Below are 27,465 nucleotides of genomic sequence, written 5' to 3'. Positions count from 1 at the left end.
TTGGCCAGCTCTGACACTGTCACACAATGGATTGCTGCCTCCATAATGTCTGTGTCACAAATGGCACTCTATTCCCTAGTGCACTACTTTTGATCAGAGCTAATGGACCCTGGCTCAAAAGTAGTGCACTATATAGGGAATAGGGGACCATTTGAGACTCAGCCAATTTGTCAACTGCGCAGCTTTTTCTCCCTCATCTCCTATCAGATGTTATTTCCTAAATGTTGGGGCATCTGCTCGCGCTGCGCTGAGTCCTGGGGGCCCGTCCTCTTTTTTTTCTCCTCGCCCCTCAGTTCTAAATGTCAACTGTGCGCCGCAACAAAGCGGCCACCTAAGGCCTTTTAAATACCTCCAGGTATTGCTGCAGTCATAGGTCAGCCAGTCACTCAGCGGGTAATGTGTTTTTCATGCTCACAGCTCACAGTGGACAGACGAGGGCCGCTTGGGCAAGGGCCGCCGCACAACACAATGCCCCCACCCACCACCGGAGAGGTCAAGGCGGGAAGGGAGGGAGACGGGGTTATGGAAGGGTAGAGAGATAGTGGGGGGGGGGGGGGGGGGGGTGTAAGAGAGCTAGGCCCCTCAGCACTCATCAGCCATGATGGGGATGTGTGCCTATGATGATGGTGGGGTTGTTGTTCTCACTATAGCCGTGGGATAAAGGACCCCCACTTCACATCAAACAGTCTCCCAACCCCATCATAAATATTTCAGAGACCTCTGCCTTTAATCCTCGCGGCCCTTCTCCAATTAGCCGCTGACGTCGGAGGCTAGCGAGGGCCATGATCTAAAAGGAGAGAAAATAGGGGTCTTTGACTCTCTTGCTCGCGAGCATCTATCTCCCTCACTCTCCAGCGTCCTCTCCTTATTGTGTGCCAGCCGTCTCATTGAGAGGTGGAGACACTCGAGTGAATTCCCCGCTTTTCAAGCTACCGACAAGGGTCAACCTGTAATTCTGGCAGCTTGCCTGCAAGGCCCTTCACTCAGCCCTCCTCCCTCTCTCTCCTCCTGCACCTACCTCCCCCTTCCTCCTTCCCGCCTGTCCCATCCTGTCCCCAAAGAAGCTCTTTCCAGCGAGCAGCCTGTCTTTTTTTACCTTTATGAGGCGTAATTAAATGTGTTCTGTGCGGCGCTGCGTGGCACCCTGTCTGAGCACCAACCCCAGGCGTGCCATTAGCCAGATGTGGCTCTACTGCAGCTCTAATGATAGAGAGAGAGAACACAGCGGAGGAGAGGAGACAAACCCAGGAGTCCTCCATCACGCCATCCGAGATGTTTTGTGGGCCTAATTGCCCAATCGTTTTGTGCCCCCTTATGACTCCCGGCTCATGGATTCATTAGCCTCCCTGTGCTATGTCAGGCTAGCTAGAGTGTTCATGTTTCATCCCATGGCGGGTGGTAGGTGCTAGAGGATTGTAGCCAATGGGGTGTCGTGGGAAGGGTGAAAACAGCTTACACCTTTACTTTGAAGGTTGCATGTAAAAGGTTACGTATGTTAAATACTTAAAGTGATGGTCATAAATTGTTATGTGGGGAAGTTATTTACTCTATTACTATTAATTACTTTGAATTATTCAATGCAGAGGAGAAAAAATATCTGACTATATACCTGCAGGTATAATTTGAGATTGTGGTTGGGTTAGGGTTGAGATTGTGGTTGGGTTAGAGTTGAGATTGTGGTTGGGTTGGAGCTGAGATTGTGGTTGGGTTAGGGTTGAGATTGTGGTTGGGTTAGGGTTGAGATTGTGGTTGGGTTGGAGCTGAGATTGTGGTTGGGTTAGGATTGAGATTGTGGTTGGGTTAGGCTTGAGATTGTGGTTGGGTTAGGCTTGAGATTGTGGTTGGGTTAGAGTTGAGATTGTGGTTGGGTTAGAGTTGAGATTGTGGTTGGGTTAGAGTTGAGATTGTGGTTGTGGTTGGGTTAGAGTTGAGATTGTGGTTGTGGTTGGGTTAGGGTTGAGATTGTGGTTGGGTAAGGGTTGAGATTGTGGTTGGGTTTGAGTTGAGATTGTGGTTGGGTTTGAGTTGAGATTGTGGTTGGGTTTGAGTTGAGATTGTGTGGGTTGGGGTTAGAGTTGAGATTGTGGTTGGGTTAGAGTTGAGATTGTGGTTGTGGTTGGGTTAGAGTTGAGATTGTGGTTGTGGTTGGGTTAGAGTTGAGATTGTGGTTGTGGTTGGGTTAGAGTTGAGATTGTGGTTGGGTTAGAGTTGAGATTGTGGTTGGGTTAGAGTTGAGATTGTGGGTTGTGGTTGGGTTAGAGTTGAGATTGTGGTTGGGTTAGAGTTGAGATTGTGGTTGGGTTAGAGTTGAGATTGTGGTTGGGTTAGAGTTGAGATTGTGGTTGGGTTAGAGTTGAGATTGTGGTTGGGTTAGAGTTGAGATTGTGGTTGGGTTAGAGTTGAGATTGTGGTTGGGTTAGAGTTGAGATTGTGGTTGGGTTAGAGTTGAGATTGTGGTTGGGTTAGAGTTGAGATTGTGGTTGTGGTTGGGGTTAGAGTTGAGATTGTGGTTGGGTTAGAGTTGAGAAAGGGTGTGTTTGTATCACTGACAAGTGAGATGAACAGCAACCAGGCTATTGAAGGCACTTTCTAGAAAATACCTGTTTTACCGCTGAGGCTTTGGAGGTTCTTAGGGATCCAACTGACAAACGCTGATTGATCGGCTCAGATTCACCCAGCGCTTCCTTTCAACATCTCTGAGGATCTTATGCTACAGTACAACCATTGAGCACTCTCTTTCTCTCATATTTCATTTTAAGCCCTTTTCTACTTGCAGTGTATTAAATTCTCTTTTCATCTCGCCGTGTGTTTTTCCCCCTTGGTAAGCAGATTGGACTTGGAAGCTGGTTTAATTAGATGCGAGAGAGAGAGAGAGAGAGAGAGAGAGAGAGAGAGAGTTTTCCTCTGGATGCGGATGTATCGGGTGGTCTGTCTGTGAGCCGAGCTGCCTGGGGGGCTCTGTATAGCACCGGGTGGGAAATGGTCCTACATACCAAACATACGGCGCCCTCGCTGGAAAGCAGGCCCCTTCGTTAGCAAGGAGCTGACGAGCTGCCGCTCAAGTTAGGGTAATTAACACCGCCACAGATTGTGGAACAGCTGTGCAATTTAGCACTGTGGCAACACCAGCGAGTCGAGAGGGAGAGAGAGGTTCTGCAAACAGAGGAAGGCTAGAGAGGGCTGCTTCAGAGACCAGACCGCCTCGCCTAGACCAGGCCCCCCCACGGCCAAACCATACAGAGGCCCTCTATTCAGCAGGGTAGCCAGGAAAAGGCATATTATTCATAGAATATTTTAAAACTTTGCCTCTAAAGAGTGAAGGCTGTAATATGTTTGGTAGTAAATATAACTACCAGATGTGAACAGACTTTTAAATAGAACAGACTTCCGTCTTTGGTAAATATATTTATAGCCTGACAAACGCTAGCGTTTCACGATCTTGTACATACCGTACAGTTCTTTAAGGTCACAGCGTTGCCTGTGTTTAAGTTAGAGAGTGAAAGAGTTAGGAGACGGTGCCTAGCCTTTGCGTATCCTTGGGGAATCTAGTTGACATGCTGATTTTGGGGAGGGCAGGCTGTCTGTCCGTCCCAGTCTTGTTCAATAGTTATTGTGGAGCATGGATGGTGGGCCGCATGCATGTTAATTAAAAAGCCTCTAGACTTTCTCTCTCCGTGTGATTCCAGTCTCTTTTCATCATACTGTTCTCGGCAGTGTCTGGCTTGCCCCAGCAAAACCAAATGATATGTGGGAAGTAATTAAAGTGTCCTGCTCTCTCGTTTTTTTTGTTTCTTTTTGATTATATTTAATGTGTAACATTCCGCCCTTTATTTTTATTCCTCTGGTTTTTATCCGCGCTGATCCTTCACATCTGGTTCGGGTTTTAGCTATAGGGGAGTGATGATGTGTGGTGGAAAGAAAATGTCCTCCACATGGAGTTTTACGCTCTAGTAGTGTTTCTTTGTGGATCCCCCAAACTAATTGTGACAGAGAAAACAAAACACACCGACATCCTGTAATGTTTGACGTTTTTTTTCCCCTCTCGTGTTTGTGATGTTCTACAGAGATGCCCCTTGTAAAAACAGATCACTCACAGTGGACAAAAGGATCAACTACACAAAAACAAGATATTTCAAGTTACGTGCCACTTTTCTAAGACTTATTTACTCCTTGCTCCTATTTATCTCCGTGCTAAATACGCAACTGCAGTTTTGTGTATTTGTATCACAGGAGGCTGCTGAGGGGAGGACGCCTCATAAAAACGGCTGGGATGGAGTGAATGGAACGGTTTCAAACCATGTGTTTGATGAGTTTGATTCCCATTCCATTGATTCCGTTCCAGCCATTACTGTGAGCCCATCCTCCCCAATTAAGGTGCAACCAACCTGTGATATGTATGTCATTTACTCTATAAAACAAATGTACTTTCATGTAAACTGAACAACAACCATTTTGCGGGGCCTTGAGCCACACTGCTGCCCTTTGTCTGTTACCTGTGGCGGGTGGAATGTAAGGGTGTGTTGTATTTCGTACGGCAGGAGAGCGGGAATTGCAGCAGGCTACTCTAATGACATGGAACTGAGCGGAGATAAGGGTGACCCTGCAGGTTTGACTCCTGTTGAATGCCCCGTCTGCGCAATCTCTCTTGCTCTGTCTCTCTCTCTCAGCAATCAAGTGTCATTGACGCATCCGTGGCTGTCAGTCCTGCTCTGAGAGAGAGAGAGAGAGGGAGAGATGGAGAGAGGGAGCTCGGGGAACATGTTCCATTTCTGCTAATCACGCCGACTTCGACAGACATTTCCACCGAGCTCCTCTCCACCCCTGCCATCCTCCTCCCCTCCTTGACTCAGTGACTGAGCCGGGCGCAGAGAGAGAGAGAGAGAGACGGCCGTGTAACCACAATAATGTGTAAAATGTCTATCTACGGTAATGTGAGGGGAATGCAGGCGGGCGGCTGCAGTGTGGGCTAGGAGGCCAGACCGTGCCCCCGACGGGCCTGCCATTTATTTATCAACTGAGAGGAGAGAAGAAGAGCAAAAAGGAGGGGAGAGAAGGCTCAGGCTTCTCTGTGCCAGAGGAGGCCAGGCGGCTCATGAGGGATAGGAAATATAATTGAGCCTCTCTCTCTCCTGGCTACAGGGCTGACTCAGACAACAGCTCTGCTCCTCCTCTCCCTCTCTCTTTTCCTCTCATCCAAGGTGCTCGTCGGTCACGGCTGAGAAGAGGAGGCGTCCATGGCCTTTCAGGCTCCGCACAGGGATGTCCCCAAACAAGACATGTCACTTGTGCTTACTGTGGCATTCATTTGATCAGATTAGATTTTCCCGCTTTTCTTTCCTTCCCCCTCTCCACTCTGTACTCTGAATATGCCTCTCTCAGGGGTTTGTCCTGCGCCGCGGCTGCTGGAGAACTGACTGACTGTGGCTTGGCTCGGTGTGTGTATGTGTGTGCGTGTGCACGTGCGCGTGTGTGAGAGGCCAATCACATGGCTGTGGGGGGACATCCCACCTGTTGGTAGTGGGGGGGACATCTCACCTGTTAGTAGTGGGGGGACATCCCACCTGTTAGTAGTGGGGGGACATCCCACCTGTTGGTAGTGGGGGGGACATCCCACCTGTTAGTAGTGGGGGGACATCCCACCTGTTGGTAGTGGGGGGGACATCCCACCTGTTAGTAGTGGGGGGACATCCCACCTGTTGGTAGTGGGGGGGACATCCCACCTGTTAGTAGTGGGGGGACATCCCACCTGTTAGTAGTGGGGGGGACATCCCACCTGTTAGTAGTGGGGGGACATCCCACCTGTTAGTAGTGGGGGGACATCCCACCTGTTGGTAGTGGGGGGGACATCCCACCTGTTAGTAGTGGGGGGACATCCCACCTGTTGGTAGTGGGGGGGACATCCCACCTGTTAGTAGTGGGGGGACATCCCACCTGTTGGTAGTGGGGGGGACATCCCACCTGTTAGTAGTGGGGGGACATCCCACCTGTTGGTAGTGGGGGGGACATCCCACCTGTTAGTAGTGGGGGGGACATCCCACCTGTTGGTAGTGGGGGGGACATCCCACCTGTTAGTAGTGGGGGGACATCCCACCTGTTGGTAGTGGGGGGGACATCCCACCTGTTAGTAGTGGGGGGGACATCCCACCTGTTGGTAGTGGGGGGGACATCCCACCTGTTGGTAGTGGGGGGGACATCCCACCTGTTAGTAGTGGGGGGACATCCCACCTGTTGGTAGTGGGGGGGACATCCCACCTGTTAGTAGTGGGGGGGACATCCCACCTGTTGGTAGTGGGGGGGACATCCCACCTGTTAGTAGTGGGGGGGACATCCCACCTGTTAGTAGTGGGGGGGACATCCCACCTGTTGGTAGTGGGGGGGACATCCCACCTGTTAGTAGTGGGGGGACATCCCACCTGTTGGTAGTGGGGGGGACATCCCACCTGTTAGTAGTGGGGGGACATCCCACCTATTAGTAGTGGGGGGTTGAAAGAACAAGTGTAGCTGTCAGAGACACAGGTGTAAAGTCTCTCCCATTGGGAGCCGGGCCCTGTTTTGGGAAGGCCTCAGCACCAACTACAGTAGGCTCACACTACTCTCTGCACTTCCAATCTACTACTGCTCTATATTCACCATGGAATCATCTCTAAAGAAATGAGAACCCTTGGCGATACCAGGAGTAGAATCTGTGAAAAACAGGCAGCTAGGTGATCTGATTTGGTCCACAGTGTGTTGTGGTTGGGGGATTGGGGAGCTGGTGGTGGTGGGTGGATGTTGCAGTCTTTAAGCCCATCTGTTTTGCTAACCCTAATTGCATATGGAGGTATTGATCTGTGGAGAGAGGAGGGCACCACTACCAGAAGGCCAGGCTCCCGCTGGCACCCTGCCAGCCCAGCCAGCGCTCTGCTCTGTCTGTCAGTCACACTGGTGGGTGGCGGCCTGCATGGGCGGGGATGTCCCTCCATTGCCTCCTTCACTCCCTCCCTCCCTTCCTCCCTCCCTCCCGTCCCTCCTTCACTCCCTCCCTCCCTCCCTACAATCCCTCCCTCTCCCTCCATCCCTTCTCCTCTAACAATAGTTCTGGATCCTCCCTGGTCCTGACTCTGGCCCAGAACAATCCCAGCTAGGTCAGGCTGTAAGGACCTTTGTTACAGGAGAATAACAACCCGAGGACGATAGGAAGACATGCCTGGAAGCAGGTCTCTCTCTCTCTCTAGCCCCCCCATCCACCCCTCCCTGCTGCGCCCAGTTTCACAGCTTTTAACACTTGATTAATTCCCCCTCTCTCTGCTAAAGCTTTTAAGCAGTGTGAGCAGAGCGAGAGCGAGGGAGAGAGCTGTATGATGGGGATAGAGGGTAGAGGAGATGAGTTGGGGGTAGAGGAAGTTCTTGGCTCTGTTGTGTTTGAGGCAGCTCGCAGGGTTTCATTTTACCCGTGCTCTGTAGAGGGATATGGGGATTCTGGATTATGTGCTTAGGCTCCATTGGCTGGATTATGCACCTTTTATCACCAGGGCCTGTTTACAATGGATCTCTCTCCACCGTTGACGGAGATGCCTCCTTACTACAACGGACGTGTTAATATGCAAACAGTGCTCCGGAAAAAACCGCCTTTCCAATCCGCTTTATTCCCATTCTGTGGAGTGAACGCTGAATGCTGTATGTTTGTATGAAGGCCCCAGTGAGGGGGTTTGGTAATCCAAGGATTCTCACAAAATATGGAAACATCTTGTTTGTGAGGAAAATTAAGAAGGGCTGTTGCCTTGACACTATAGAATGTCTTGTCCGTCAATCGATCTCATCCACACAAAACAGACAAGAGGCTTCACCTGAGAAACACTGAGATAATCCTAGCACTCAAACGGAGACAGGGAAATGAACTCATAGCACTGCAGACTAAGGTTGTCATAGAATTATCTTAAGGGTCTTAAAAAAAAAAGGTAATTTTGTAAATGACACTACAGAGTTATCAGCTGTTGTCTTAATAGTAAACACTCAGCCTGGCCGAGAAGACTTCCTTTAGAGAAAGAAACATGTTGACATTTAAGAGGTGCATTTGGTTAATTGACAGGAAATGGCTTTGTTAGAGTGATCCGACTGACTGGCCCGGCTGGCGCTGCAGTAGAGTAATTAGCTGGTCAACCTCTCCTCTTCCCCATACTGTACAGTCAGGATCAATATACTGCATAATGTACACCTGCCAATAGCCTCAACTGAAATGGAGATAAGACAGTCGAACCAAGTGACACCCAAGGGGCTCTATATTCTACAGTGCTTTATATGTTACCGGTCTCTCGCTCTCTCGCTCTCTCGCTCTCCCTGTCTGTCCATTAAGTTGACTCCTCATACCCCGAGAGTTCAGAGGAACAAAGATTTTAATGAGTGCAGGCATCATGAGCAGCCTTGGAAAATGGGATTAGTGCTCAGGGGGAAGACTCCCTGGCTCTTGTTGTTTCTTTTCCACGTGAATAATTGAGAGAGTCGCAATGTAAGACAAAGTTGCATTTACTCGCTTCATTATATTTTAATCTGGAGTGGAGTGAACATTGCTCAGCATAGCTTGGCACAGCAGACAACTTTGAATGCGTCTTCATCCTGAAGAGGTCGGTCGGTTGTAAATCATCTCTACCCATGATGCAAAGTAAAGTGAAACCCATGGCATCGCATGCATTGCATCCTCCCCGGGTGAATCTGTCGAGGGATTTGTGTTTAGATTGTTGATGGTTGCCAGATCCAAATTCTTCTACAGGTGCTCCTTCCTAATCAGACATAACCGTGTCTAAGGTTGCCAGCACAGAGGTCCACCAAAGCTTGTGTAAGACTACAGTTGATAGATAGTAAACTAGTTTCCCTATCTTTGCAGTATAGCAAAGAATGCTTGTGGAAAATGAGTTGTTTTTATGGGTGTAGCCATAGAAATAGAACTACTAGAAGTTCTATGTCAATGAGTGTATCATACTGATCCATCTGCTTATGGGTAGTGAATCTATCATTACAATCTATAACTATCTGATTATTTACTGTACATGCCACTCTATCAGCAGCGGATGTAAAAATATGTGTCTGTATGTTGTTGAGTGCATCATAGATCTCATTCAGCGTGTGACAATGAATGCTGTGTAACTGAAACCCCATTGAGTCCCCGGTGTTTTGTCACAAGGTCAGGTGTGTGTGGTACTGAGGGTGGGCATGCCAGCCAGGGACCAGGGTGAGGTTACACAGTAAGTGTGAAAGTCTGAATCATAAGCTCTCTCACAAGGTCTCTGCAGTTGTCGCGTTGGCGAGAAACAGCCCGGCGAGAAACATCCCTGGACTCCCTGGTCTGTCAATAGCAGCACGCGCTTAGCCAAGGTTAGATCAGCGCCGAAGAGCAAAGCTCCAGGAATTCACAGTGATGTGCCACCTTTGGTATTTATACATCTCAAGCCTTCGTAAGTCACACATCTGGAGCGAGCCAATGACGAGAGGAGCACTAGCACAATGCAGTGCCTTGTGGGAGTGGAATGGGACCGGCCAACAACACTCTGTGCATCCCGAATGGCACCCTATTCCCTATGGGTCCTGGTCAAAAGTAGTGCACTATGGCACACTATTCCCTATGGGCCCTGGTCAAAAGTAGTGCACTATAGAGAGAATAGGGTGCCATTTGGGACGCGCGCCCCTGTCTACTGTCTGCCCCAGCATTTCCCTCATAAACTGTCTCTCTGACATGCCTGGGCCCCGGTCGTGTCATGCTATGCAGTCACGGGTAAAAGAGAGACGTCAATAAAAAGCCATGCCATACTCGGAATAAAGGATGCATGTCTCTAACGCCACAGGGGTCAAAGCACAGTTGCTGGGCTGCCATTTCTATATTGGACCCCCCCCCCCCCCAGGAGTTAGGACCCTGACCCCTCCCACCCTCTTGTCACCAACTGAAGTCCATCAACCAATGAGCACCTGACAGACGCAAACCCAGAAACACACCGCCCGGCCTCTTCTTCCTCGACCAACGATGTAGACATGTTACCGCGTTTGGCGATGGTGGAAGTCTCTCCCCTCATAAACATGGAGGTGTAATGAAGCAACATAAAGGTGGGCTGACCCCTGCTCCCCTTCTCTCCCTCCTCCATTCTCCATCCATCTATTTTTAAGGACAGCTGAGTGGGTGGGAGAAGTATTTCTAAAGGGCTGCCTGGGCATTGGGTGTCCTGCCTGGCCTGGGCGCAAGGCCTCCCAGAGAAGTTTGGGTTTCAGCTGCCAGTAACCCGAGGCCTGGTGTCTGCTTTAAAAGTAAATTCCACTTAACGTGCCGCGTCTCTTTCCAACATGAACAGGGGCTTAGGTCTGAGCCTCCTTTATATAGCGCATACCATGTCTGTTTGTGAAGGGGGGGTAGGGGCTGGAGAGGAGTGGGGGGGGGGGGGGGGGGTAAGGGGGCGGCCAGGGGGTATGTGTTGGCCAGGGTTGCCAGTTCCTGGCCCCCTAGCTGCCATTTCAGTTTTCCACTCCCCTCCCTCCCTGCTCCACTTTGCCTCCCTTTCTCCACCAGCCGTCAGACAAGTGGCTGTATTGATCCTGCGAGAGCCTGGCCTACTTTCACGCCGGTGGCTGACATATGAGCGGGATTCCTAAATCCCTGACTGAATTCCGCTACTGTGACAGTTGGGAGATGCTGTTACGCACTCCAGTCCTCCAGCAGACCCGTGTGAGAGAGTGCAGAGCCATGCTGACAGGATAAAGGTCAGGGAGAGCTGGTGTGTTACGGTAGCTAGCCAGGACGACTGTAGCACCCTAACATAAAGTCTAAGACTCGGCTAAAGTCTCCTACCCTAGCGACTGCATCCTGGCATGCCAAAACTCACAAACAGTATACCCTCTTGTGTATTATTGTATGTACTGCTAGTTCTTTCGTGTTTCTGGTTGTAGGATATTATTTAATAATATAATAAATTGTATCACTCAGTCAGTCTAGGATGCGGGTGTGGACAGTATGGGTAATGAGTCTAAAGTGTGTGTGGAGCTTTGGCTCCGCAGAGGCCCCCATCCCACCCCACCCACAGTCAGCTCTGCTCTGCTCTGGATCCCTGCTCTGCTCTGGATCCCTGCTCTGCTCTGGCACAACATGTATTTTTGTTAGAAGAGAGAGGGGAAGGATTCATGTTAACGTCATGGCACGGCCGGGTGAAAATGTGCCACCCTCTACGCATTTTTCCTCTCGTTAAAGCTGTCCTCAGTGCTTGGAGGAGCATACCACGGGCTACCACACTGTTCAGTATGGTGTCAGCCAGGCCTTTTCTTCTCCTAGTGAGACAGCCTCCCTGGGTTGGTGGAAATACACTGTGTGTGGGTTGGAGGGAAGGGAAGGAGAAGGGTCACAATGCCTTGTTATCACTGCATTATATAGAAACATCCCTTTTCGGTCGAATTCCTTCAAGTCAAAGTCAAAGCCAAAACGGCTACAGTCAGTGTGGTCTTAAGTCAGGGAGGAGGTATAGAACTTAGTTTTCAGCCTGAGGTAGGCTCACTAGATGACTCACCTAGACATTGTTCTGGTTGGAAGGAAAACAGGGTGAACAAGAGTTCTATTGAGCGGCGCTTTAAGTCACCTTCCTCTAACAAGCTGCAGTAAGAGGAGAGATGGTTCTGCCTACCAACCACACTGCCTCCAGCTATCCTCTCCCCACCGCAGGGCGATCAAGGCTGTGCCCAAATGGCCCTCTTTTGCCTATATAGCGCACTACTAGTCCTATGAGCCCTGCTCAAAAGTAGCGCACTAAATAGGTAATATGGTGCCATTTTGGACGCTGCTCATGTCACAGTGGGCTCATGTCACATCACATGTGATATGCGTCTCTGTTCGGATGGTGCTTGGTGATGGAGCTCCGCTGTAGCAGAGGTGGATTATTATAGCGTATCCTGTGGTACCTTGATCCTTTCTACAGGAACAATGCCTCCGTAGTTTGGGCGGCAGGTAGCCAAGTGGTTAAAGCGTTGGGCCAGTAACCGAAAGGTTGCTGGATTGAATCCCCGTGCTGACATGGTCAAAATCTGTTGTTCTGCCCCTGAACAAGGCAGTTCCCCGGTAGGCCGTTGTTGTAAATAAGAATTTGTTCTTAACTGACTTGCCTAGTTAATAAAGGTTAAATAAAAAAAGAACAAAAAAATGTAAAAAAGATTTGGTTAAATAAAAGGTTAAATAAAAAATAAAAAATATATTCAAAAAAAAGTATGAGGATGCTGGTGAAAACAATGGTGGTCTTGAATACAGATGGGAAGTTTGTTGTCATGCGCCTGAGTCTTTGACATGGATGGTATTTTTCATCACATCATTTGAATTATTGTCAGGATTCAGTTAAGGTACCAAACAAAAGGATGTGAGCCTAGGAGATTAGGAAGACACCCACACAGGAGGAAGATGAGGGATTGGTCAAGGCTGTCAGCCAACCAATTAGAGACCAGCAAGCCTTGACTGTAATAGCCGCCCGCCTCCCACCTGACTCTATCTCTGGTCTCAGCTGCCAGTCTGTCAGTCAGTCAGTAGAGAGAGAGAGAGAGAGATTCTGACATAAAGGCCCAGTGCAGTTAAGAACATGATTGTCCTGTGTTGTATATATATTTCCACACTATAAGGTTGGAATAATACAGTGAAATTACTCAAATTATAATAATGCCCTTTTAGTGTAAGAGCTATTTGAAAAGTTTTGGTGGGATGGAGTTTTGGCCTGGCAGTAAATGAGTTAATAGATCAATAAGAATAGCAGCTATTCAGTTTTCGCTTCCGCACTAAGACCACTATCCCAGACAGTCCTAGCAATATTCTTGCTTGAGAAATTGCTCTTTGATAAGAATCAATTTTCGTTTCTATTTGACCAGTTTAATTGAAAACAGTCACAGTAAGGTACTTAATTGTTACCCAGAAATGATTAGATAATGAGATTTAAAAAAAAAACGTCTGCACTGGCTCTTTAAAGAGCAGGAGAGGAGGAGGGTGTGGAGTGCTGTGGGCCAGCTATCCATGCTGAACTTGCTGGGCTGAGCCAGGCTATGGTTGCATCCCAAATGGGACCCTGTGGGCCCTGGTCAAAAGGAGTGCACTATATAGGGAATAGGGTGCCATTTGGGATGCAAACTATATCTTCTTCCGCCCTACCGCCTCCCACCAGGCTATATCTTCCTCCTTCCTACCATCTCCCACCAGGCTATATCACCCTCCTCCCTACCGCCTCCCACCAGGCTATATCTTCCTCCTTCCTACCGTCTCCCACCAGGCTATATCACCCTCCTCCCTACCGTCTCCCACCAGGCTATATCACCCTCCTCGAGTACCGCCTCCCACCAGGCTATATCTTCCTCCTCCCTACCGTCTCCCACCAGACTATATCACCCTCCTCCCTACCGCCTCCCACCAGGCTATATCTTCCTCCTCCCTACCGTCTCCCACCAGGCTATATCACCCTCCTCCCTACCGTCTCCCACCAGGCTATATCACCCTCCTCCCTACCGTCTCCCACCAGGCTATATCACCCTCCTCCCTACCGTCTCCCACCAGGCTATATCACCCTCCTCCCTACCGTCTCCCACCAGGCTATATCACCCTCCTCCCTACCGTCTCCCACCAGGCTATATCACCCTCCTCCCTACCGTCTCCCACCAGGCTATATCACCCTCCTCCCTACTGCCTCCCACCAGGCTATATCTTCCTCCTCCCTACCGTCTCCCACCAGGCTATATCACCCTCCTCCCTACCGTCTCCCACCAGGCTATATCACCCTCCTCCCTACCGTCTCCCACCAGGCTATATCACCCTCCTCCCTACCGTCTCCCACCAGGCTATATCACCCTCCTCCCTACCGTCTCCCACCAGGCTATATCACCCTCCTCCCTACCGTCTCCCACCAGACTATATCACCCTCCTCCCTACCGTCTCCCACCAGGCTATATCACCCTCCTCCCTACCGTCTCCCACCAGGCTATATCACCCTCCTCCCTACCGTCTCCCACCAGGCTATATCACCCTCCTCCCTACCGTCTCCCACCAGACTATATCACCCTCCTCCCTACCGTCTCCCACCAGGCTATATCACCCTCCTCCCTACCGTCTCCCACCAGGCTATATCACCCTCCTCCCTACCGTCTCCCACCAGGCTATATCACCCTCCTCCCTACCGTCTGCCACCAGGCTATATCTCCCTCCTCCCTACCGTCTCCCACCAGGCTATATCTCCCTTCCCCTACCGTCTCCCACCAGGCTATATCACCCTCCTCCCTACCGTCTCCCACCAGGCTATATCTCCCTTCCCCTACCGTCTCCCACCAGGCGATATCTCCTTTCTGCCAGGTCTTTCAGACCTCCACCTAGCCCATAGTGATTGCTAGCCCCCTCCAGGACTCTTTTATCACAGTACGATGACTGTGCTACTGACCGTTATTTAACCCTGAATGGTAGATAACACCATCTCTACAGTGACGGTTCTAGACCGGGGGGGGGGGCAAGCTGGGGCCAGTTGTACTGTTAGAGGGCCCAGTTACATTAGACGTTATTGTTGTCATATCGTTTTCTTCACTGCATTGCAGGCATTAGCAGGCAAAAGACCATGTTCATAATCATTAGTGTTCCGCGTTGCCACCGTCCAATAACGGATGTAAAAAAAGAACGATAGCAAAAATGTGTTATGTAAAAATGATTTCATACTCCACATTTAGGGGGGCCACAAGTGGGTCCAAAATTGTTGTCACAGGGGCATTGCCCCCCCCAGAACCGCCCCTGCATCTCTATCAGTGTGATCCCTCACTCTGTGTTATACGTGAAATGGCTAGAGATGGAGCTAGCCTAGCTAGCCACATATTATCCTTGTTTTATTACCTGCGTCTTTTAGGTTCAGATTCAGCATGGGGCTAATTGAGTTAAATGGATAGTGATAGCTTAGATGATTTCGTCTGTCTTTCCTTTATTGGGCCAATTTAGCATGTGGCTCGGTGCATTATGCTGTTTAATGAAAGCCGTTCTCAGCGGTTTATCTCTGTTGGAATGTGAAACAGGAATATCAATGCACAGGTTCACTTAACTGGCACTGATAGCTTGCCCAGTTCCCTAATTCAAAGGGAATTTAAATCCGGTAATCTGATTTAAGCAACTCTGACTGTCATTTCCTGCCTTTACAGTTGAGTTTTTCTTCCTTTCTTTTTGATTTATTCGATTTCCCTCAGTCCTTATTTTTCTCCTCTTCCCTTGGTCGAGGTTTTCATTTGTCTCCCCCCCTTCCCTCCAGGTACCGAGTACTGTGAAATATGTCATGTCCGTTTTCCTAATTTCTCTTTATCTGGTTACGGTGGCCCCAGGAGGCTGATGGTAGAAGTGGGGGCTGCTGCCGCTGTGATTTGTGACCCTGCCTATCTCTGGCTGCATGGGGCTTTAATGCCATGCCTCTGCCCTTCTCCTGCTGATGAAACGGGCCCTTGCACTCCCCTGATAGGCTGCTAATTTATATAAAAAACTGACAGGCGGCCATGATAAGGGCTAGCAACTGCTCATCAACAGCAGGGAGGGAAGGGGGGAAGGGGGAGGGATGGGGAGATCGGTGAGGGGTGTGTGGGGGGGGAGGGGTGATGGTAAAGGGAGAAGGGGGAGTGGTATCTGAGATGCAGGGTAATATTTTACACAAAGCTCAAGCCTCTCTCTCTCTCTCTCTCTCTCTCTCTCTCTCTCTCTCTCTCTCTCTCTCTCTCCACATTTACTTACCCTGCCACTGTTGCTAGGGAAAGGAAGACCATGGAGTCGTCTCCCCTGCGCACACACAAAGACACACTTGACTTTTGTATTTATTTGTTATAGTGCTACTGATATTGATTGCGGCATTGTTGGGAAAGAGCAAGCAAGAAAGGCCTTTCACTGTACTTGTGCGTGTGACAATAAAAACGTGAAACTTGAAACACACACTACATGGCTGGCTGTGAAAACGGCACCGTGTGCAGGGGGGACGACTCCATTTTGCAGAGTCACTCTGTGCAATGCATTACTATGTTAATTATGCTCTAGGTGAGGGAGGCTCAATATCTAATGGCCCCTGGTTGACAGTCATGCGGGAGTGTGTCTCTGTCTTTACACGTCTGGGTGTGTATGTGGAGGGGTGTCTGTAATCTTGCCGCGCCACACCTGTTCTGACTGGTGGGGCGTCCTACCTCCCTCCCTCTCTCCCTCCAGCCCCCCGCCCCCCTTCCCTCCCTGCTAACCCTGCCTATCTGCCTGACAGTGTGGGGGAAATGCTCGCGGGCTTATGATAAACGACCACTCGGGAGGTCATTAAGTTTGTGGAACAGAGGAGGAGTATAAGGACAAACGAGCGTAGATCAGAGGAGGGAGATAATTAATTTGGTGTCCCTGTTGCAGTGCGGTGGCAGACAGGCAGGCGGGCAGGCCAGCCATGTGTGGCTGAACACAGCAGCAGCCACTGCAGTCTCAGATCCACCTTCACGTTAGCTGCTGTATCAGTCCCACCGCCTGACATTTCGGTTTCTACTGCTACTGTACTGCATCTTAAGAGTAGGGAGTGCTGATCTAGGATCCGGTACCGCTGTACATGTAATATTAATCATTATAATCTAAAATCTTAAACTTGATTGGAGATCAGCAATCCTACTCTGAGACGCTATGAATTCGGCCCAGGTATGCCAAATGGCGAGCAAGCAAGAAGGTTGGGGTTAGAGAGTGATTTCACTTGATGCGTGGTTGTTGCTGAGGGGAAATATTTATCAAAGCAATGGCTACCCTGACATGATTGTTACATAAATGGCAGATGAAATACAACCTCCGTGGCGGCTTTGGATCCAGTCCCAGCCCTTAATGGCACAACGGCAGTAAGGGGGATGAAGGAGTCAGGGGAGATGACTGGAGCCAGAGGGTGGGTAGAGGAGGCAGGAGGAGGTGGCTGGAGCCAGAGGGTGGCTAGAGGAGGCAGGAGGAGGTGGCTGGAGCCAGAGGGTGGGTAGAGGAGGTTTGAGGGGGTGTTGGCCGTTGGGTGACAGTGGAGGAGGAGAGGAGAGGAGGTGTCGGAGCAGGGTGACAGTGATGAAACACCAACCCGGGCCGCAAATTAACAGAAGTGTGTGGGGAGGTGGCGGGTGGGCAGGGACAGAGTGGGGCTGCCAGTGTAATTGAGCGCTTGGTTGTCTGTGCCAGCTAGCGTGCCTCCTCTGAGCCCCCCCCCCTGCATATCTCTCTTGCTCCCTCTCCCGGCTTTGATAAATGAATGGCCTGTGAAGTGGATGCTCTGTGATGTGCAGTGTTGCATCATGTCATGTCTGCTCAGTGCCCACACCTGTGTTAGTCCAGCCAGAACAGGAGGGGTAGTGACACACCCTCCCTGCCCTGCCTTCCCTCTCCTCTCCCCATGGATGGATGGTGGTAGGTGGGTTCTACCATGGGAAGGATACAGGGGGATGTTGGAGGAACATATGGCTGAATGGTTCATGCATCAAACAGCACTACAGGGAATATGATGCATATTGATTGGCTTTGTGTAAAAAGAATCCAGACTTTAGGCTCAAAGGTAGAGCAGAGGCAATAAGGCATCATCGCTATCGATCAGTATCGGCCTGTGGATGAAATACAGTAAGTTTGTTCCCATGTCTTTGTCAGCTAAACATTTGGTTGGAGTGTTATAGGCCATAGCTGGTCTGTGGTGGTCAATGGGTGTTTGTTACATGCTTCCCCAAGGGACTAGGAGGATAGTCATTGTGGAAAAGAGCATCTGCTATGATTGAAATACAAACAGTCAAATGTGAAAGTTTGTGGGTTTGGGACCACAACAGAATCCCTCGCACAGCTCCAGCATAGCCTCTTTATAATATTCCGCTGTTAAACAGTCAAACGATTTTACAGTTCTATTCTGTACAAAATGTACCCAGAGATTATTTCCACGAGGACTGGGAGTAGGGTTTCTGCTTGGGTCTCTGTTTGGCGTTTTGTTATGGTTTTGTTTTCTCCCGAACCACCACACATACCTATAGCCCTCCTCCTCCCCCTCCTCCATTTGGAAATATCTAGCTCAGTGTTCAGGAATGCAAAGCACGCAATACGAGCTGTAGATCAAAGGTAAGGCTTCGCCCCGGACGGATCGTTTGATATAAAGCACTGGGAAATTGGTCTCTCAGCAGTATTTTCTAAATGAGGTTAATTGAATGTGGGTAATTGCTGACCTTCCTGTCTTTGTGAAATCACATCCTTAACTGATCAATGCCTTTCATAAATTCAGGGTTGAAGGTCATTCTGTTGATTACCTTTCTACCCAGCCCGCTACAGAGCTACAGCCAGAGCTCATTAGCTTCATTGTGCAGAATTCAGTGGAAACGCTTTTAATGCTTTTAACAATTGCTAACAATTTGTTAGATTTCTCTGCAGTGACAGCAGATGTAGAAATGCCCCACTACATTAAGTGTCTCACTAAATGCTGGGTATTGGTTTTCCCGCTCCCTCCCTCTGTGCGCTATTATCAGGAGATTTATGCAGCCAATACGTCAGACGTGTTCTGGGATGTTGAGGGACTTCAACAGTGGTGTAATTCGTAATTTGGCATTCCCTAAATCTTGGAATTATGGTGCTGCGTGTGGCTCTTTGGGGAGTTAGCACTCCGTTGGTGTGATTACACGTCCATACCCCCCTCCACCGCCTACCTGCCTCGTTCCCTCTCTCTCTCTCTCTCTCTCTCTCTCCTCTCTCTCTCTCTCTCTCTCTCTCTCTCTCTCTCTCTCTCTCTCGCTCTCCCCACGCCAGGCCTGGTGAGGAAACGAGAGAATTTCACAGCTGCTGTGAGCAGGCCCCGGCTGAGGCCTATGACCTCCTTGTTGCATTTTTTTTCTCTCCCTCCCTCCCTCCGTTTTTCTTTCTGTCTTTTTTTCTCTCCAGCAGGCAGGCAGCATGTTTCCTCAGGGAGCCCTTGTGTGGCTCAGAGGAAGCTGAATCATAAAGCATGGCTAATGAATAGAATAGAGAAGGAAAGCTAAGGCCTGCTGACGGCTCTCCTGAGAGAAGGCAAGGCCATGAAGCCTCAGGCTCAAATAGCAGACTGCCCCAAAGGTCAGGCTTCCTGCGGCCCAGTCCAAGGGCTTTTGGCTCGCAGCAATGTGGCTTGAATTTCCTTTGTTTTTAAATTGTTAGATTTCCCTGTTTCCTTTGGAAAACCTGGCCTTTGGTTGGTGCCCCCCTCTCCTTTCCTCCCCTCTTCTCTTTTTCAGTTCTCCTCTTTCGTTCCCTGTCTGTTTTTTAATAGTGGCCAGGGTTCCCCTCAACAAAGAGAGTGTGATTTAGTTTTTTTTATACATGACCTCTGCGCACCGCAACCACAGGCGCAGAAACTGCCAACAGAACAGCCCGCTGGAAAAATTTTTACTTGACCAAGCTAACCCATAAGGATAACAACAACATTTTGCCAAAAGCAGACCCTGTTTTGGCAGGCCTAAGAACTGCCTTTGTAATTTGGCCTTGTAATTATGAATTACTGACTCATGTGGAGAAGACTGGATGCAAAACAGAGCATTAAATCTAAACACTGGTTGTTGAAACAACTACGTTTGTTGGAATGTAAAAACAATTAGCTAGCAACAGAATTCGCCTTTACTGAACACATACGAATACAGAGGTCTTAATCCAGCCCACGGGTGATTTGAGTAAAAAAACACCCGTGGGGCGAGGGAAACAAACTCAATGTACTTTAAAATGACTAAATCAAATTGAAACTGTATAGACATGATAATGGACCTATATTCATTCAGTTTCTTGACTGTCCAGCACGCTAACATTCACTAGACAGTCAGGTGGCGTCGAAAATTCCCCAAAACAATGGATAGAGGTCTATTTTTTGCTAGTTTTGACAGCAAGGAAATATAATACATTTTCAGTGTGGCCATCCGGACCTCATTAAAGACCAAATGCGGCCACTGGGGCAAAATTTGTTTGACACCCCTGTTTGACATCCAACGCAGGTAGCCTAGTGGTTAGAGCGTTGGACTAGTAATAGTTGTAGTTTAGAGTATGACCAAACCATTTTGTTTTCATGACCGTGTGTGCCTCTCCGAGCTCCGAGCTCCCAGCATCCAGACCTCGACCCAGCTCCCGTGTCCACTTGACAAGCATTAATTTCTCCTGGTCCATATTTTCACACAGGCCCTCCAGGGCAGCCAGTGATTCAGACAGGCGGACGGGCGGCGAGGCTTGCTACATGGAGCGTTTAATGTGGAGCGCTAGCTCACAAAGAGCGTAGTGTTGCAGACGCCCTGGTTCTGGGAGAATGGAGGAGGCCAATGCAGAACACTGTCTTTTTCTCCTCTTCACCAACAGGTTGGAATGCAACACGACAACACTGCTACTCAAGCTAAGCAGTCACTTCTGTCTCTGCCTTCTACTGAAAATACACCATACCCTTATACTGTACCATACCTTGACTGGGCGTTAAGGAGTTATTGGAGCACTTTAGAGGCTGGAGGAGCACTGTTATAGTTTATATTAAAGGAGAGGGTGTCTCCACATAAACACTTCAGTCTAGTGTTCAGTAGAGGCGGTAGCAGTGTCTAGATTGGAAGGTCTTAGAAGAAGAGTCTTCACAACACTTGAGCAGACTGAGAGAAGCCAAGGAGCGACATCTGTGTTTACAGTGTGTTCTCTCTCTGATTCACTGACAGTGCTTTACATATGTTCTCTTTGTGCTGTGTAAACTACAATGATGGCAGTTAAGGACACTGGGGCCCAATGGATGAAGCATATGCTCAGTTTTAACAGCTTTTCTTAGTCCCAGCGAGGAGGGGAAACAGTGATTTACACCAAGACTGACCTCGTAGGATAAGGAAGAGGTTCGGTGTTAATATTATCTTTTAAATGCATACCTTTGTCACCCTCTCGCAAAATAGCAGGTTGTCTGCGGTTGATTTATGACCCCAGAGCTGTGTTTAGAAGTTCTGTGTCTCGCCGGCCGGTTCAATGTGTATTTTTGTTCAAATGTATGGTGTGTTTTCTTTCTGGAGAGGCTTGCCAGAATCTCCACATACATCTGACCAGGGAGGGAAACGCTCCCAGTGTTTAGTCTACGTGTCTCTGCTGTCACTTCATAGTCAGATGCCTTTTTCCCCTTCCAGCTTTTTGTCTCTGGCCATTACTCACAGTGGTGTATTTGCTCGACTCTCAGGAGGGACTCGCCTTAAACAACTTCTCTCAACTCAACCTTTATAACTGTGGAAATGATATAGTAGTGAGTTAATGCAGAGTTGGATAAAGCAAATATTTAATGCAACATTTTCTCCTAAAATCATATTTTGACGACAATGATTCAGTAATGGAAATGATTACAGTGTGGCTTGAAAGAGAGTTAGATTTTCTTTGATTTACAATTGACGCTTGAGCAGCATTAGCTTGTTGTGGTCGTTCGTTGTGTCGCGTTGTGGTCGTTCGTTTGTGTCGCGTTGTGGTCGTTCGTTGTGTTGTGTGGAGGGTCTTTGTACGTTCTCAGCTCCGGCTAAGATCCTGCAGAGGCTGAGCCACCATACAGTAGTACCCTCTTCTCTTTCTCTCCTCTCCTCTCCGACAACCTCATGTGCTGTGAGTATGAGTGGGCTGGCTGGCTCTCAGGTGGCACAACAGTGCCCCCTAATGTTACCTTGGCTCTGTCTGGACTGAGAGAGTTCAGCTCTGCTGAGAGAGAGGGACGCTGTGAGAATAAGGAACTCAGTCAGGTGCAGAGAAGGGGCTGCTTCTCAATGAAGCAGATTGAACACAAGTCAAGGAGGCACTGTGATGATTATCTATGGGTGAAGTAGAGTACAGGAGCTGTATTGGAACTGAGAGTTCTTGTGTCCATATACATAGGTTACAGTAGATCAGTGGAAATGTGTCTGTTGGACACAATAGGGACATCCATGTTAGCCATCATAGAATTAGTGTGTTATAATCATGACCATTTTGACTGATGGTTTTTTTGTTGAAGGAACCAATCCTTTCCTCTATTGGGTCATGAATGCAATGCAGCTTGTCACGTTCTCTGAGGTGTCCCACCTTCGTATGGAAACGACCAATGTCTTCCACAGAGGTCATCCATCTAACCAGACTATTAATGTTTCTCCTTCCTCATGTCTTCCAGGTATCTGATGTAGGATCCGAGAAACTATTTTCCCCCACTACACCCAAAGGTAAGACTTGTGTTCTTCTATAGACACTACAAACCATCCTTATAGATTACATTTCAATGAACACCAAGGCAGTTTATAACATGCTATGTCTTCTGATTCTAATCTGATTGAGCACAAATCAGAACATCCACATTTATATATTTTCTTCCCTGTGGAACTGTATTGGGACACCCAACCGAAGGCCTAGATATCTCCCTTCCCACACACAACATTCAGGCTCATTAGAGTGGATTTACAGGCTTCGTGCCACATGCTCCCAATCCATAAATGAGAAAGTCCCCCCAGGCTACAAGGCTTCTGACAGCAGGCCAGACAGTAATGACGGCCAGAGGCCAGCGATGAGGAGGGAGGGGCCTGAGCCTCTCAGTCGACATAATCACAGGTCCACTGGGAATTGGCGGAGGGTTTAGGGGTAGTAAGAGTGTAGGATAGGAGTGCTGCACCTGTACTCAGGCTGAATGGGGAGCTGGTGTAAGGATGTGGAGGGAAGGGTAATGTGAAGGAGGGCAGGAGAGCGGAGGGGTGGACAATCCCCTGCCTGATGAAAGATAGCAGTATGGAGTCCACGTCCCCCCAGGGCAGGAACCAGACCCATTAACAGATGCCGCATGATGGATATTGTGTAAAATGGGGCCATTTTCAGGAGGAGATAGAAAGAGTGCATGTCTGCAGGCCAGCTTGCCTTGGATAGATTAGGACCCAGCCTGTTTTATGCCTGAACAGAAACAGTAAATTACAACTTTCAGACATTACAGTAATGAGCTCATGATTTTCAAAACAGCCAGGACACATGTCCAAGCCTCAAGTGTATTACCGTCGTTGACAGTTTAGATTGTTGTTGTTGTTGTTGGCCGAGTTGCTGGTTTTCACACACACGCACGTGCAGACACACACACACACACACACACACACACACACACACACACTGACTCTCTCCCACATCCAGTCTGGAGAGGGCCTAGCTGTGTCAGTGGGCTAGCAGGTCTTGGGGAAATCCTGCTAATGTGAGTCCCATTCCATGTCCAATGCACACCATGCGGACCCAGGGATTAGGACTGGAGAATTACATCCAGGCAATCCCATCAGAGGCCCGCCTGTTTGTCACAGGGATCAACGGCTGTGTGTGTGTGTGTGTGTGTGTGTGTGTGTGTGTGTGTGTGTGTGTGTGTGTGTGTGTGTGTGTGTGTGTGTGTGTGTGTGTGTGTGTGTGTGTGTGTGTGTGTGTGTGTGTGTGTGTGTGTGTGTGTGTGTGTGTGTGTGTGTGTGTGTGTGTGTGTGTGTGTGTGTGTGTGTGTGAAAGTCCGGCAACAATAAGGGCACCAGATTAGGATTAGGATGAAAAGGAAAAGCCAGGGGATGGCTCTGGCTGGATCATCTGATTCAGTGATGAGTGAGAGGTTATTATCGTGTTAGCTGCTACCATTGCACGCAGTCCCTTTGCCAACATACTGTAATGGATGATAGTTGTAGGTCCTGTGTGTGTGCATGTGTGTGTGTGCACATGTGTGCATTCATGTGTGGTTCATACATGTGTATGTGTTAGCCAGGTCTGTGTGTAGAATGCAGAGCAGCCTGGGGGATGTTTTCCTCTAGTTTACCATGCATTGTATCTATGTCCTATTACCAGTCTGCCACTCAGTCCTTAGGGACCAATCTACATTCTACAATCCTCTCAGCCTCTGATCACTGGGCCTACACAGCTCTTGGCTCCGAGAGATTGGGGGCACTCACACACATACACGCGCACAGTTGGTAAAGCACTGAAAGTGCTAATGAGCATTTTGACTAATTTCCTGCATTTTGACATTTTGCTCATTTCTGAAAATTTCACCTTTCATTAGTCATTTTAGATGAGCGGCATCATCACCAAATTGACAGTCCGACATAGTAATCATTGAAGGCAGTGAACCACAATAATGGCCTTAAAGGGATACGTCGGGATTTTGGCAAGGAGGCCCTTTATCTTTTTCCTCAGAGTAGGAGGAACTTGTGGATACCATTTTTATGTCTCCGCGTGCAGTTTGAAAGAAGTTCTTTATGCTATGGAAAACAGTATTCTTCAACCTTCTGGAGTCTGACCTTAGTGCATGACTGCGTTGCTTCCAATGATTAGGTAAGAAGGTTCCGGTAGCTACCAGCTAGCTCCAGTATGGTAAAGGACAGACGTTACCTAACCATTATAAGAGTTGTTGTTTAGCTTCGTCGTGAACTTCCTGAGAATTATTGATTTCTTGGAGGAGAAACACTGTCTTAAAGTCTTGTGTGGGGCTTTGGGGCATTGCATTTATTGAAAGAGATCTGGTTGCAGTTCAGAGTTGACATTTCTCAGTTCTTGGAAGGCGAATAAAAAGCTAAATGTAGCTGCTGAGCACGTATGGGTTCTGCCACCAGGAGAGGATAAACATACTTTGTGGGTACTTACGAAACTCAAGTAGAGCTCCTATGGAAAAAGAGAGAGTGACGTACCACCTACCTACCAGAACCTGGAAACACACAGAGACGCTAGTGAGAGCAGGAAATGTCTGAGGGGAAACAGCACTCTAGCTCTCTCACTCTGCCTGGGAGGCCATTTTGGCTCTGTCGTGTCTAACAGGGGTTTCATGTGAGTGGACAGACGAACCCAATTTGTTCCCTGAGCCAAACCAGGGGCATCTTGGGATAGGTGGGGGAGAAAGATTGGTGAAAACCCATTTCTGAAGTGGATTTGTGCCCATATAATCCTGATTAATTTTGACCCGTTGTGCTCATTTTAAACAGCGCATTACAGTAAGCGTGAACACAGCGAGCTTCGGGCTAAACCAGGAGCTTAGCGGCTTTGAGAGGCTTAGCAGCAGATGGCATTTTAAGCTGGACTTAATAAATTGTTTCCATTAAACTTACCGGCCCACACATACTGGATTAGGCGAGCGGAACAAAGGAAGGAGGAGAGAGAGAGAGCAGAAGAAGTGGTGGAAAAAAACACAACAGCCACCACCACCACACACAACTGACACTCCATGTAACTTTTACTGTAGCCACGGTTAAAGGTGGGGACATGGTTTAGGCTACTACTGCTTGCGTCACGGAGGTGGAATCCACTGTAGCTGGATGTAGACATCAACTCGTCACCGACGTCAGAGACTAATTAGCTTAATTGACGTGAGGGTAAACAAATAAACGAATGAATAAACCATTTAGCTTCCCCTGTGGAGGATTTAGCTTTGTTTATCCTTACCTGTTCATATATAAACACCATACAATAAAACCACTAATATCCAGAGGAATGGTATTCAGAATAGCTTTTTTTCCTAGTATTCTTCATATCCAGAATTCTCAGCACCATCGATGAGAACCCATTCCTTGTGGGGCTGAAGCTCCCCCTCGCTCTCTCTCTCTCCCTCCTATGAGCTCATGGTAGCTCTCTAAGCTCTCATTATGTGCTACACAGCCAAGGGTCCCCGTGTCGAATCGCTAATCAAGCGGCCTGTCTGCTCTGCAGCCCTGCCTGCCACTCAATAGGTGCTGAGTGCCCTTTGTTCCTGAAGGCTGCTGTTTGCTGCATGTCAATAACAGGGCTATGGCTTGGGTATAGCAGCCTATAGGTCCACTCCACACACACAGCCAGGAATATAGAATAGAGTCAGTCATACCTTCTGCATACACAAAAGAGAGAGAGAGAGAGCAGAGACTAGAGAGGAGAGGGGGAGGTTGGGTGGGTCAGGGGCAGGGAGAACAAGCAGATGAGAGTGTGTTTGTAATGCACCAGGCGGTGCTCCTCTGGCCAGGTCATTGTGATGTGTTGCTAACCTCAGCGCCGCGGCGGCACAGTGTTTGTGGACTTTCGCCCATTTAAATAATAACCAGCTAATCAGCTTTGCAGGTTGTTGAGTCTTAGTGGAGGAGTGGAGCGAGCGGGTAGGGTGAGAGTGGCTGACTGGGCCAGGCAGAGCTGGGCTGGGTTGGGGGCAGACAGGATGTGTAATAGCGAGAATGCAGGGAGGGCACAGAGGCTTTCTGTAGCCCACGCAGCCAGATTACAGGGCTGTATTAAATGCAGCCGTCACTGCGGAGGAATCTAAGCCCAGTAAACCTCACTGCGGTACCTACTCTGATTGGTTTGACGAAGCGCAGCTTGCTGGAAATGCTTTCTTTATCAGGGCCTGATGGCCTGTATTGACAGAACACTTATGTCCGGGCGCTGGGGGTGTTCGTCATTTGGCACATAGACCACAGACACACTGTGTACTGTGCCATGGGGAGCTGGGTTGTTCCAGAATTGCCATGCTTCAGCTGGATGTTGCGCCCATAGAATAGAATGATTATATTTCTATGGTTCCGCCATCACTGCTCTCCCCACACAACCACCTCCGTAGTTATTGTCAAGCCTGTGCTAAAGCTAATTTGTTTCCCTGATTCAATTTAAATTTTAAACAGGAGTAAATCCTTTCAGAATACCCAGAATACCCAATATGTTTCTCCCTCCCTGTGCTGTCTGTCGCCAGCCAGGGGAAAAACAACATCACTAGAATCAGTGGAAAAACCAAAGCGTGTTTGTGTTTGTTTCTTTATTAATCCCCTCAGCTATTATTGTTCACGGTCATAGGAGAGCTTATGAGCTGGGTGATGATTTGTTTTTGGAGAAAGCGCCTGTTATTAATGCTCCTTTTATTGATAGTGCTAATGCTGTTTGTGCAGTCGTCCCTGTCAGAGAGATGAAAATGAATAGAGGGAGCGCTGCGGAGATAAGACACGTGTTTAATTATTAATTGAGCCATTACTGACAGAGATTGCCTTTTTTGATTTAAGGCAGGAAGCTGGCTTCAGGGAGAGAAAAAGCAATTACAGAATTCCCAGCCTGCACTGCAGCTGCCCATTGCTCCGCCGTGCGAGAGCGGAAAAACACACCCTGTTAAACCGCCTTTTTCCATAAATTATTTTAATTATTCTTCAATATTTATAGCGTTTTAAATGACGACGACATTGTCATGTTCTATTTATAGGGAGGCAGGGAGGGAGGCAGGCAGGCAGGCAGGCAGGCAGGCAGGCAGGCAGGGAGGCAGGCAGGCAGGCAGGCAGGCAGGCAGGCAGGCAGGCAGGCAGGCAGGCAGGCAGGCAGGGAGGCAGGCAGGCAGGGAGGGAGGGAGGGAGGGAGGGAGGGAGGGAGGGAGGGAGGGAGGGAGGGAGGGAGGGAGGGAGGGAGGGAGGCAGGCAGGGAGGGAGGGAGGGAGGGAGGGAGGGAGGCAGGGATGCGGGCGTGCCAACAGGACTAAGCCACAGCCACAGCACCTCCCTGGTCGCTCCTCTCCTCTGCTCTGGAAGACAACTGAAGGGATTTGT

The 27,465-nt window shown here is 48.9% G+C and overlaps 1 protein-coding gene across 9 annotated transcripts in view; it reads left to right on the top strand.

The window, feature by feature from the left end:
* Window positions 1-27,465, top strand: part of LOC106585083 (autism susceptibility gene 2 protein) — a 385,999-nt gene that overhangs the window by 319,530 nt on the left and 39,004 nt on the right. For all 9 annotated transcript variants that reach the window (XM_082968508.1, XM_014170870.3, XM_014170872.3 and 6 more), the window contains one exon: window positions 22,101-22,149. In XM_082968508.1, coding sequence (XP_082824634.1) covers window positions 22,101-22,149 — 49 coding nt within the window. The remainder of the gene's footprint in view (window positions 1-22,100; window positions 22,150-27,465) is intronic.

Source organism: Salmo salar, chromosome 24 (assembly GCF_965601325.2).
Source record: "Salmo salar chromosome 24, fSalSal1, whole genome shotgun sequence".
Taxonomy (NCBI): domain Eukaryota; kingdom Metazoa; phylum Chordata; class Actinopteri; order Salmoniformes; family Salmonidae; genus Salmo; species Salmo salar.
The sequence above is the reverse complement of the archived record's forward strand: the minus strand, read 5'-3'. Positions and strand labels throughout refer to the sequence as shown.